We start from the raw sequence: 14,066 nt of genomic DNA on the forward strand, positions 1-14,066 counted from the left end.
CCCAAATGTGCAATTATTGCATATCAAATGACTGATAAGTGACTATCCTCTGGGAGGTTGGGGGGTAAGACAGCTCTAGTACTCCAGGGCACTGTTGGAGACGTACTCTTCCCAGTTTTAGCATGCAATGAACAGGTAGACACGACCTTGGCTTGGACATCTTATAACAACAATAATCCTTGCATCTGACATAGCGCTTTTCACATCTTCTCGAAGTTTCGAAGCGCTTCACAGAATAGACTGCAAAGTGAATCGACCGTATATTTGTGGGCGAAACGCGGCAGCCAATTGCGCACGGCAGCGCCCCACAAACGGTCGGGGATTGAAAACGACCAATTGATTATTGTTTTGGGAGGGATTATTATCATTGGGGATTATTATCTCATCCAAAAGACCTCAAGCCCCAACAATGTAACCTCCGCCCAGATTTTACGGACGAGATCGATTCAAACAAAACTGCACGTTGAATGTGAAAAGGTGCGAAACTCGGCCAAAGCTGCACAGCTTTCCAGCAACAGCAATTCGGCCTGAGGGAGGGAGGGCCGCGTGAGCCTCGCCTCGCCTCCTGAACCGGAAGTCTTTCATTTGATAACCCGGAAGCACAATGCGGGGTTAGAGCGGGAAGGAGCGGTGGTTGCGGGCCTGCACGTCGGATCGAGCCCGGTCTCAGCGCCGCGTCTTTCTACCGTTGGAGGCCCGTACTTGCCTTTTGTTAGAGACCGTCCACCTGACGCCATGTCCGTGGTCCCACCGAGCCGCTCCCAGGCCGGCTGGCCCCGCGGGGTCTCGCAGTACGGCAACAAATACCTGCAGGCCAAGCCGCTGACCCTGGAGAGGACCATCAACCTGTGAGTGAACCGCACGGCTCCGTGAGCCCGGGTGTCATTGCGTTCGTCCGTCTCTGCGGGGACTCGTACCTGGAACCTGACGTCCCGGAGAGCATCGGAAACTCGTTCGTTATAAGCCTCTTGGTTGTGGGGTGTGGGGGTGTTGGGGGGGGGAGGGGGGAGCGCGGTGTAGAATGAGGATAGTTCTGAGTAACTGCAGCCTGAGATGTGTGCATTGAAATAGGGCTGATCAGCAATCTGGAAGTTCAGGCTCCTCGAGGGCAGAGTGACCATAACATGGTGGATGTTTAACCCTAAGTTAGAGAGTGATGTAGTTGAATCTGAAGCAAGGGTCACTGAGCCTGGTGCGGGGGAGGACGTGGGCTGCAGAGTCCTGGATGATCTGCAGCCTATGGAGGGAGGCGTTGGTGAGGCAGTCAATAATAATAATAATAATAATAATCCTTGCATTTGATATAGCGCTTTTCACGTCGGGAGGACGTCCCGAAGCGCTTCACAGAACACACTGTAAAGTGAATTGACTGTATATTTGTGGGCAAACGCGGCAGCCAATTGCGCACAGCAATGTCCCACAAACAGTCAAGCAGGGAGTTTGTGTAGTTCAGCCTGGGTGTTGTGAATGTGTGTATGAGGGTCTTGGCAGCCTGTGGTGTGAGACAGTGGTGGTGATGTTGGGGAGGTGGGAGAAGGCAGAGCGGGTCATGGCATGGATGTGGGGTAGAAAGGATAGGGTCAAACAAGATGCCAAGGTTCCGGACTGGTTCGGTGAGGTGGAGTGCACATCCTTGGATGGTGATGCTGTCAAGAGGATAACTTTTGAATACGTCTCCTATAGTATGTAGCATATTTGTACTGCTTGATGAGCAGTGCTGAAGTCTGATATGAAATGATTTGTACCATTTAAATAATTTAACTATGGCAGGGGCATCACAGCTGAACTTGATTCACTAGCTCTTCAGATACAAGTTGATCGAGAGTGGGAGCTTGTGATTGTTTTTTTTGTTCTGGTGTCAGGCTCTATCAGCTGAGATCAGCTAACACAGCACAGGTGATGGTATGAACCTGCATCTTCCTTGCCTCTATAAATTAGTTGGATAAACTTGCTGACACATCATAGAGCTATCTTAACTCGCTTTATAAAATAAGAGTTCAGTTAAATTTTGTGCTAAGAAGAATTAGTACCTGAAGTTTTGTTTTGACAAAATATTGGACTTGATGGTTTTATAAACTGTTGACTGCATCTGAGGCAGGTCTGTCTGAAGGAGGTGTGAGGAGATTCACAGTTTTTAACTTTACAGCACTAGCTTTGGAATTTGGATGACGTTAGAAACATTTAAAAATCTGGTAATATGTTACTCTGGGCTGGGTAGGGAGCTATCCATGAGCTCAGGCCTTTGTGATCACTTTCTAGTAGGTTCTTTGTTAAGAGCAAACTAAATAGCCAATGAAAATTCTATCTTGCAACACCATCAACACTTAAGCCAGCAGCTCAGCATGTTTATGATTCCTCTGATTTGATTTAAATTTGTAAGTGACTCCATCCTTCAGTGGATACTTGCTATCTGATGGTAGGTCATCTCAGGTTAGGTTATGTGGTGGGCCAGGCTTCACAGGAGCTATTTAGCTGGGTTTGCCACTTTACTTGGGTTCAGGCTGTTTTGTCAAGTTTTTGCATTTCCACACTTGAGCGTTTTTAATTCACTTCCTTTGATCCCATAATATATAGTTCATTGCATAACTTGCTGACTTTAGTTATTGGGGTTTAAATTCTAGTGTTAATCTATATCCTAGATTACGATCCCCATGTGCTATCCGAAGCAAAATGAAGCAATTCATTTGTATGATGTAAGATATGTTAATCAAAACAATAATAATAATCCTTGCATTTGATATAGCGCTTTTCACGTCGGGAGGACGTCCCAAAGCGCTTCACAGAACACACTGTAAAGTGAATTGACTGTATATTTGTGGGCGAACGCGGCAGCTTATAATGTGAACCTTTAATACAAATTGCTTTGTGGATGTCAGTTGGTATATTTGTGAAGTGAGTGCAATAATTCACATGAATAAAAATGGCTTGGATGGGACAGCAAGGAAGGAAAAAACATGGGTGCAGCCTTGTTTCGCCCACAAAACATACAATCAATTGACTTTAACAGGATATGTTAAAGTACACGGCAGTCCGACGAAACCCTCATATACGCATTCATAACATTGAGGCTTGATTATGCAAACTCCTTGCTTGTCAGCCTCCCCAACTCCTTCCTGCAGATCCTCCAGACTGTAGATTCCCCAGAACACTGCAGCCCGTGTCCTTTTCTGCACCAGGCTCCGTGACTCTATCTCCCCCATCCTTGCCCGACTCTACTGGTGTGCCATTACACAGGATACATTTGAAGATCCTGGTCCTCGCCTTCAAAGCCCTCCGTGGCCTGCTCTTCCCTATGTCTGTGACCTCCTAACCCCCTAACATCCTGCCCGCTCCCTCCATCCAGCGGGCTCTGGCTTGCTTCACGTCCCCCGCCTCGGCCGTTTCACCATTGGCGGGTGGGCCTTCTGCCACTCTACCCCCACCCTCTGGAACTCCGTCTTGCAGTCCAAAGGTGCTCTACAAATGTAATTTTGTTGTTGTATATTCTGTGAATCGCTCTCAGACGCGATAAGGTGCTTTATCAAGTTCAAGGATTATTATTTATTATTGTTCTGAAACGGTTGCATCTGTGTGTACTTGCAAAGGTCCTTGTGCACAAATGGAGTCTTGTATTAAAAATTAAGGAGGTGTTTCATATTGACTCTTGGCCCCAACTCTATTTGGCCCCCATGTTCAAGGTAGCAATTCTGTGTTGCCAGTTTTGCTTTATTAATGTGCATCTCTGACTTCTTCTTTGGTTGTCTGTTTCCTATCCTCAACTTAACCTCATCTTTAGATGTGTTTTGAAAGCGTCTTGGGACGTCCTTGTAACGTGAATGGCGCTATACAAATGTAATTGTTGTTGAAAGCAGAGAGGGAGTTGGATGATATTCTGATTAAAAGTTACTGATTTACTAAAATTCCCACTGTGATGTTTCCTCTGTATGATCTCTCTACAGGTATCCGCTGACTAACTACACCTTTGGTACCAAGGAGCCCCTGTATGAAAAGGACAGCTCGGTGGCGGCCCGGTTCCAGCGCATGCGGGAGGAGTTTGAGAAGATCGGCATGCGGCGCACAGTGGAGGGGGTGCTGATTGTGCACGAGCACAGGCTACCTCATGTACTCTTGCTTCAGCTGGGTACAACCTTCTTTAAACTGTGAGTGGACTCATATCAGTAATGGGGTTCAGTGGAGGAGCATTTGAACATGCTGAGACCTAGGGCGTGAGAGATGATTGTCCTGCATAGATTAGATGGGCAAAGATATGGGTGGTAGAGTTTTGAATTAATTGAATTTTATGAATGGTGGTGCTAGGGTAAGAGAAGAAGGCATTGAAAAAATCATGACAGGAGGTAAAGAATGCCTGGATAGGAGTTTCAGCTGAGTTGGATGTGGGGTACGGTTGGAGACGGGTGATGTAGTCTGGTCAGGGACCAAACGTGGTGTAGGAAGGACAGGTGGGGATTGAACCTAGATTGTAGCAAGGTTCATTTGGTCTAACAGATGGGCACAGGTGAGAGCTGCAGGTGAGAAACCTTTGATGGTAGCTAGGGAGTATGGCTTCTCTCTTATCAACATTCAATGCAGAAAGTCGGCACTCAGTTAGGCCTGTCCGCAAGCAGTGGACAGAACATCAGTGAACCTGGGGTCATAGCTAAGGGAAAATTAGATTTTGGGTGTCGTCTGCATACATGTGGAAGTTGGTCCTATATCTGCGATGATCTCACTGAGAGTAGTGTGTAAATAAGTAAAATGATGGGGCCAAGGATAGAGCTTGGGATATTGTGTGGGTGACAATGTTCCTTCAATTGGGAGATTTTTTTTATTCAATCTTTATATGGCAAATATTTCCATCTAGGTTCTAATAGCTGTGGGCACTGTAGGACAACCTGTTCATAGCTTGCTACTCTTGTAGCTGGGGTGGGAAGTGGGGAAAGTGTCACTGTTGTAGTTAAGGATGGTCTTCTAAAGTTGCATTTACATACACATATGGAATCGAATGTACAAAGTTGAAACAGGCAATTTGGCTCACCTAGTCTGTGCCACCTAGCAGGAAATTGACTTGTTGCACATATACACCAGTGGAGTGCATTGTAAAAGCTTGTTGCAGGGAGATGGACTTACTGTGTATGGTTTCTGGCTTTTCCCCTCAGCCCTGGTGGAGAGCTTAATCCTGGAGAAGATGAAGTCGAGGGCCTGAAGCGTCTGATGACAGAGGTAAGGAAACTAGGCATTCGGATCAAATAGAAACTGGCAGATCATTTGCTGGCTAGCTGTGGAATGTGCAATGATCCACTTTACAATGTTCTCAAAAAGGTGTGAAGTTCTAGTTATGAATTGAAAGCCCCCCAAGTTAGGGGGAGGGGAGGCCATAGGCAAAACGCTGATGTAGTTAGCGTATAGACAAGGATGACTGCTGATGCTCTGGGTACCTCATCTGCGATTACAGATTCCTGTAAATTAAGGGAATATTGTTGGTTAATTGGAAATGTTTTACATGGTTAGGGGAGAGTGTCTTTCATAGCAAAATGTGTGGACTTTTTACATTTGCAGGGTATGGTTGTGCTCTGCAGGTAATTTAATGATGAGCCCATTTAATGGTTGATCTGGTCAACTATCAAATTCTTCTGCTTCAGAAAAGAGGGAACTTTCTCTCCCCTACATTTACAGTGTGCATTTAATCTGTTTATATTTAAAAAATCACTTTTGCTGTATGGGTAGATCCAACATTGTTCAGTATGTTGTGTGATTTGAAAATGCACTATAGCATCTGCAGTGAACAAAACATAAGAATTTATTGGGATGATGTGACTAACACTGATCATCTTGATAGAGAAGCTATGTGGATATGATGCTTACTCTGCTCTTGCTGGGAAAGCAAGATATCAACATTGAGGGTCAAACGAAAATGCAAGTGTGATTATTTTCAGATTCTGGGACGGCAAGATGGTGTGCAGCAAGATTGGGTAATAGATGACTGCATTGGCAACTGGTGGAGGCCGAACTTTGAGCCACCTCAGGTGAGTAGAACAGGAGATTGTCAGGATAGATCCTGAATATTGGCAGAGAATTCAGTTACTGTGGGAATCCATTCCATTGATCTGCTTGGATTGCTTAAAGTGGTACATTTTAGCGCCCAGCAGAAAATTGTAGAATGTTACAGGATAAAAATGGGCTATTTGGCCCATCAGTTCTGGGCTGGTGTTTTCCATGCAGATCTAATCTAATCCCATACTACTTCTACCACCCCTCCCGATCTCCTCCTCACACCCCAGGCCCTACCCATCATCCCATTCACACTTTCGAACCTATGTTCCACTCCTCTCACCACCACTATAATCTTCATGAAACCGACCACCTGCTCCCTGGATGCCATACCTACCCCACCCCTTTCAAAACAGCCATCATCACCCCTCCCTGGACCCATCCCTGCTCTCAAACTACCACCCCATCTCCAACCTCCCTTTCCTTTCCAAGGTCCTGGAATGAGATGTTGCTTCGCTTCGTCCTCTCCCGCCACTCCCTTCACGAACCCCTCCAATCGTGTTTCCATGCTGCTCACAGCACAGAAACAGCTTTGGTCAAAGTGACAAACGACATTCCTCAGGGTTCTGTCTTTGGTCCCCTCCTTTTCAATATCTATATGATCCTGCTTGGTGACATCATCCGCAGACATGGGGTCAACTTCCACATGTATGCAGATGACACTGAATTCTATTTCTCTACCTCCACCCTCAATTCCAGGATCATCGCTGTCCTGACAGAATGTCTATCAGACATCAAGTCCTGGATGAGAGCTAACTTTCTTCAGTTGAACAGCAACAAGACTGAGGCCTGATTGGCTCCCGTCAGCGCCTCCATACCTCAGGTGCTGACAGCATCACCATCCAAGGATGCACACCTCACCGAGCCAGTCTGGAAGCTTGGCGTCTTGTTTGACCCTCATCTATCCTTTCTACCCCACATCCGTGCCTTGACCCACTCTGCCTTCCCCCACCTCCGCAATAGTGCTCGGCTTTGCCATTGTCTCACACCGCAGACCACCAAAATCCTCATACAAGCATTCATAACATTCAGGCTTGGCTATGCAAACCCAACTCCTCCCTCTACAGGCTTCAAATCATCCAGAATTCTGCAGGCCGTGTCCTCTCACACACCAAGCTCTGTGACCCTATCACCACTATCCTTGCCAGACTCCACTGTCTTCCCATCACACAAAGGAAACAGTTCTAAATCCTGGTCCTCACCTTTAAAGCCCTCCATGGCCTTGTTCCCCGCCCTACTTCTGTGAACTCTTAACCTCTTACCAAGCTGCCCGCTCCCTCCACTCAGTGGGCTCCGGCCTGTTTTATGTCCCCCAACTCGCCTGCCCACCATTGGCGGGTGGGCCTTCAGCCACTTTGCCCCTACCCTCTGGAACTCTATCCCGCAGTCTCTCCGCCTTGCCCCTTCCCTTGCCTTCTTCAAGACCCATCTCAAGACCCTCCTCTTCGATCGTGCCTTCGATCACCCTCCTTCCACCTTCTCCGATTCCTCTACAAGCATCCATCTAATTAGACCGTGCTTGGTAATGATATAAGAATTAAATCAATCCTTTGTGACTGTCTCAGTAGTCGAGTTCCTGAGCCAGGTGGGTCCACAGCAATCCAAGGCTCTGTTGATGAGAGACCAATCAGCTTGGTGGGAGAGGCAAATCAGTCATCAGGGAATGTTTTTCTCCCCCCCCCACTACTCTGCTTCTGTTAACCTGCAAGCGAAAGCCCTAACAGATAGGTTAGTCCTAGCTGGACAAGTATTCAGAACCTTACAGTGCTCGCTATCGTCTAATATATTTTTTCCTCTCTCAGTATCCATACATTCCAGCTCACATCACTAAACCCAAGGAGCACAAGAAATTGTTCTTGGTACAGCTACAAGAAAAAGGTATGTGTGAGGCTGCAGAAGGAATGTGATCCTGGAGTTTTGTGAATGTAGGATTTTATTGTTGCCAACATCTGGAGTCTACACTCCAGATGTTCCTGATGGTGACCTGCACTGACACCATGAGAGGTGAACTTCAAACCCATATTTGTTGAGGATCCCTGCAGTCTGCCCACCTGGAGATGGGAGATGCTCAGTATTAAGTCTTCGTTATTAAAACTGCATGGACCAAGTGGCCACAATTTAATGTGCTCTTCTGCACTAATTTTAAAGACAATCCTATAGTTGCTCCTCCGTTAGCTAGGTTGGAGGAGGGAGTTGAAATGTTATTTGGTGTGGGATTGCAAAGGTATTGTCTTTGTTCTGTGCTCAGAACAATTTTGCTTTTTGTTTCCTTTACAGCAGGATGACATTTAGTCTCAGTGTCACCAGTTTTGGGAGATGAGAATTAGCCAGTGAACCTGCCTGTGTAGTACATATAAGACATACTACCCAGTTGATTAACCTGTTGAAAGCTCTGTCTGAATTGTACAAGAAGAATGGAATAATGCAATAATCTGGTCCCATCATGTATGAAGGCACACCCTGATGAGATATTGAGGCAGAGAAAGGGAAGTGATGGAATTGTGCAATGAGTCTGTCCCATTTGTCTATTTGAGTAAGTGGGTTGAGAATACTTGAGCGAGTCGTACTGGGCTAGATTAATGAGTTGATTTGCTGAATGCTGTAGTTTCTGATTGTGTTTTGCCTTTGATTGCAGCCCTCTTTGCGGTGCCAAAGAATTATAAGCTGGTTGCGGCCCCCTTATTTGAGCTGTATGACAATGCGCCCGGTTATGGACCCATCATCTCCAGCCTTCCTCAGCTTCTGAGCAGGTAAGAAAAGAGTGGGCCGATCTGTGGTTCAGTGCTCAGTTCTAGGAGAGGGAGTCAGTGTAATCAGTCTGACCTTCCACAATTATTTTTATGTTGTCTCCACACTTCTGAATGAGTGGCTTTGTTTTTGGTCTTTTTCTTTTTCCATGTTGATATTTTGGTTGTGGAGGTTAGAAAAAAAAGACTTTCTAATAGCATCTTGTGCATGTGCAACCTTTGTAGTTGTGACAATTAACATTATATCAATTTGTTGCTTTAGGTGGGAATATCACTGGGTGTGGATACTCTAGCAATGACTCTGTTTCACAATCTAAACCATATGGAGGCAATGGATGTGACTCCATGTTTCCCAAATTCACTGTAGAGAGAATTGGCTATTTTCATTGTAACAACAAGATTACATTTGTATAGTATCTTTCATGTCACAACTTGCCTCTAGAGTTCAGCTTACCTCTGAACAAACTTGTAATGTAAAAGCAGCAGCATTCTACTGAACCTGTCTCATGCTATTATTCCTCTCCTCTTGTAGGTTTAATTTCATTTACAACTGAAGTTTATGGACCTCACTTGAAGTTGAAAATGGGAATGGTGAATGCATAGGTCTGGGTTTGTCTCACCATCGCCAAGCCAGAATAAATCCCAGGACTTGACCAGTGCTCAACTAGTGGTTTTGTTCTACGTCATTGAGTACACCGTGCATCAACCCTGAAGTTGTAGAGAAATTTAACTGGACTTTTTATATAAAAAAAAACTTGAGTGCAGCTTGTAACTGTTTGCTTTTTTTACTTTATTAAATGGACAAACGTACTGTATTTTTGAGGGTTTTAATTGGTTCCAGTTATGTGCACGCCTGCTTTGTTATGAGTAAATGTTTAGAAACTTGCACTGCTGTCGTGCAGCTGTCAGATTGTACAGATTTTAAATATTAATGTCTGTATTTAGCTAGTAAGGATCTAGGCACCATATATCTGTCTTAGCTCGGAGCAAGTTGAGTGCAGTTAACGTCTCTGAGGCAGAGAGCTGCATTCCTTCTTTTCTCAATTAATTCCTGCCTGTTTTACACGGGTGCCTATTTCTGTGGTTAGTTTAAATCATATGATTTACTCAGGGTGAGGCTGGAACCCACCCCTTTTTCCAGCCCTTGAGTGAGAGCATCTCTGTTGCGGGTAGACAAGTGCCTCATATCTGCAGTAGATCAAACTGTCCAGGGTAAGTCTTGTGCACCAAAGGTTACATCGAGGGCAGTGTTATAAGGGGTTGGATGTAAAACGTTTAATGTAATTGCAATATACAAAGTGATTTCAAGGAAAAATGAATTTTATGAATATGTTTGTCTTTAATTCAGAAAGTACGAACCATGTCCAAAATGTATCCTTTATACTTCTGTCTTGATCCAAATGTTAGTCTCATCATAACTGAAATTGGTAAGACTTGCGACTGTCGTAGAGACACCAAAAATCCTCAAGGAAGTAAGGTTTCAAAACAACTGAAGCTCATTCTAGTGGGCTGGAATGCTTTTTTAAATCTGTGATTTTCTAATTCTTGTTGAAGCTGCAAGTGTTTTTTCAAAATGCAGGACCAGTACACACCAATTATTTATTTCAATAGCTCTCAGGATGTACGTTACAACCTTTGCTGACTAATTTCACTTATTTCTAAGCAAAACATTTGCTTCTTGTAAAGCAAACTTGGAATTGAAATGCATGATCTTGAGAAAGTGAATTGCTCCAATGTCTGGACTGAAGCAATTTCTGGACAAATCTTGAACATCACTGGAAACGCTGTGCAATCGTGTACTTTTTTTTGTTCTGTCACGGGTGTGATATGCTATTGAGTGACAGATGTTGAGCACTACACCACAGGTTTATGGAGGTTTTTTCACTATTTAATAGGGTTGGTAATTGTGCTTATTTACAGACATTTGGGGTTATTTTGTAGAACTAGTCAAAATGGATTGAATAATGATCAAAATCATTTGTCTCAATAGCTCAGCCAGATATACCTTTGAATTGAACACCAAGGGACTTTGCTGAACTTCAATGGTACATTCTTTACAGCCATTATCGCAACAGAAGAAACTGGGTTTCCCCACTACTATTGAAAAATGTCTCCAGTACATCGGGCAGCATAGCATCTTGTTGGCTCTTTTTGTACAGCTTGGGCGCTCTTTGCAAGATCCGAGAGGATCGGAACAGACTTGAGTGGTTTGTGCTTTTTTTTTTGTTCTTCCAACTCGTGAGGAACAAGTAAAAGTTAGATCTGCTGTCTGGATTTAATTCTTGGTCCGACATAAGTGCACAAACCTTTCTGTTGACCAGCATCCAAAGAACAACTACTGTATCTGAGATTGCCCCACATGCTCTACAATGGACACTGCACCTAAAGCTCCATTGGGTTGTTTGGACCTGCAATAATTTACAGAAAGCTGTTTATTTTATGCTGTTGTCCGATGTACACTCTTCAAGGGGGAAGATAACGTTTGTATTTTCAGAGGAAAGTCTGCCTTTTCTATGTTCTGATTTTTACAGGTGAGCAACGCTGCCTGTCTGGAGCTGTTTGGCTTCTGTTTTTCTTCCGATTATAACGTATTTAGTTTTTGATGCATATTTATGAATAAACTGTCAGCCTGTGGATTAAAGTTATCCGTTTTTTAAAAGGAAAATCCCGAAAGGCTCCGCTGGGTGCCTTGAATTCTTGGTGTAATTAATTGTTTTTCGCCCACTAATTTGTCAGTTTGGCTCAGGGAGCACTCTTGCTTCTATTATAATAATACTACTTGCATTTGATATAATGCTTTATCACCTGCCATTACGCTGGTTGATTTTTTTCTTTCTCCCTGCTAAGTCTAGCCTATTACTGATACCCTGGGTGAGCGATGCTAATTAAAGTTTGCTGATAACCTGCTCAGTGAATTCTAAATCCTGCTCATTGCTACTCTCCTAATTGACATCCCTCATGTCCCCAAGTTTATTGTTTATTTCTTGCTGCATTACATTGATCTTGGGTCCTCTGCTGCATTGGCACAGAATGCTGTTTATCTCCTTTCTGTTTTTCATGTAGCCATATAGCTGTGCATCAACATTATGGTCTGGAAATTTTTCCTTCAAGTCATTCGTCATATTATGATTCTCATAATAATCATTGGGTTTGGTAGAGAACCTTAACTGTGGGGGGGGGGAAGAGAAGGTAAGTAGGGTCTCCTTGGAGCTGAACTGACATGCCTGGTAATGGAATGTCAGAATCGAGCCATCCCTCTTGTGGTGGTCTCTAGTCCGGTTCCTGAGTGAGGCAGGTCCGCAGTATTCTAGGGCACTGCTTATGACAGCAGTCAGCCTGGCTCATTAGCAGGACTTGGAGTGCAGACCAATCACTGGGGTAGGGAGCCATTCCACTCAGCTCCTGTTAACCCTGCAAGCCAAAGCCCTAATGTGCAGGGTGCTCCCAGCTGGACAAGCTGCGGGAAAGTTTTGCTGGACAAACTATGTGTTTTTAGCTGGTTAGACTCCATTGCAGCACTCCGGTCTCCAACCTATGCCTAATACTTTCCGGAATTTGGTAAGCAGGATGTGATGTTCCAGGGAGAGAGGGAGCATTCCACTCCAACAATATATCTGGGATTTCCAAGCGTTGGTAGGATGCATGGAAATCTCAGCTTGGTTTAGAATCTCAAGCATAGTGTTGACACTCCAATGAAGTGCTGGGGGTGTTGTGTTGTTGGAGGTGCTGTCCTTCAGATGAGATGTTAAACCAAGGCCCTGTCTGCCCCTTCAGGTGGATGTTGAAGATCTCATGGCACTATTTGAAAAGAGAACGGAGTTTCGCCCAGAGTCCTAACCAACAATGCCTCAAATATCGGTCACTCCATAGATATTTGTGGAAGATTTCTGTGTGCAATTGGCTGTTGTGTTTCACCTAAAAAATACACAATCAAATCCCATTATAGTATATCCTGTGAAGTGATTTGAGATGTCTCAACAACTTGTAAAGGTGCAATATCAAATGCAAGGATTATTGTTGAATAGGTTGTTTGAAATAACAAGCAGTCTGCTGTAGCAACAGTTGCTAACCACATAAGGGCACTGCAATCCAGTTTCTCTTAACTGGCTATTCTACCTCAAGTATCATGGGATTCAATCATTAGCAAATACAGCATATGCACTGATCAGTACAGATCAGTTTCTCAGGAGTTAGTGAATGCAAATGAAGCTGTCCCCTGAGCTCTATTTCATTATAATTGTGTATTTCTTTCACTTGAATCACCTTGAGGATTGACATTGATTTCTTGTAACCTTAGAAAATGATGCTCTGCAGTTGCATTTTCTATTGGGTTAGTCTACAACTACTTGATTACTGGTGAAGCACTTTGACATCATAGAATGTAATTTTCTTAGCACCTATTTCAGACTGGAGAATCAAACAGGCATTTTCCTCATTTGTATCTAATCAAATTTGTCAAAAACAAAGATGTCATCTAACTCTAATGGCAGTGCTCTTGCCTTTACCTTGGAACCTTGTGGAAATGTTGAGCTTCCAGGCCGGGCTGAAACTAGTGCAATGCTGTGGGAGAGCTATGTTGTCGGTGGTGTCCTTCATGTCTGACACTAAGTTTACATCCATCTGCCTGTTCACATGAATACTAAAGATCCCACAGCAGTATTTGAGAAGGGATTTTGTCAATGTCCTGCCCAATAATCTTCACAAGATTACCAGGATACTTCAGATGAAGAAGTCCTTTTGACCTCATCCTTCGAGAATATCGATCTGACTGTTCTCCCATCACTTCATTGGGTTTATGTGTACGTGTATGTGTATATATATATATATATATATCCTGTGACCTGGTCTCAACAACCTTTCCTGGTAATCTGTTCCAGTCAATTACTGTGAGTAAAGAAACATTTTCTGGCTTGAAATCTATCTTGAAATTCCGCTTTGCAACCCTAAACCCTCTTCTGCTGTTTGGTGCATCCAAAAATATTAATCTGGGAAAACTGTCTCAACCATATTTCAAATCTTACATGGTTCCATAGGATTGCTTCCGAGAAATGTTCTTTCAAGACTGATTAACCCATTATTCATTCCTCTAACACCTGAAGATCATCCTTACTTGTTCTCTGCACGACCTCTAAGGCCTGGACAGCCCCCTTATGTGCGGCCTAAAAAGAGCACTATGTAGTGGAAGTATGATTTTTGGGGATCTGCACTCAACTGATTTAGCAATATAATCCAGCAACCAGTTTACCATGTTTATAGTTGCCTCACAGTGTTTTAACATGGTGAACAATAAGT

General features: G+C 44.0%; 1 protein-coding gene across 1 annotated transcript; it reads left to right on the plus strand.

Moving 5' to 3' along the window:
- The first annotated feature begins 603 nt into the window (after nucleotides 1-603).
- On the plus strand, nucleotides 604-9,582 carry nudt21 (nudix hydrolase 21). The gene is given in 7 exon segments (NM_001292971.1): nucleotides 604-848; nucleotides 3,939-4,139; nucleotides 5,136-5,199; nucleotides 5,913-6,002; nucleotides 7,830-7,905; nucleotides 8,663-8,777; nucleotides 9,307-9,582. Coding segments are annotated over 7 exon segments (681 nt in total). The 5' UTR covers nucleotides 604-735; the 3' UTR covers nucleotides 9,329-9,582.
- The last annotated feature ends 4,484 nt before the right edge of the window (nucleotides 9,583-14,066 follow it).

This window comes from Callorhinchus milii, unplaced genomic scaffold (assembly GCF_018977255.1).
Source record: "Callorhinchus milii isolate IMCB2004 unplaced genomic scaffold, IMCB_Cmil_1.0 Scaffold14, whole genome shotgun sequence".
NCBI lineage: Eukaryota > Metazoa > Chordata > Chondrichthyes > Chimaeriformes > Callorhinchidae > Callorhinchus > Callorhinchus milii.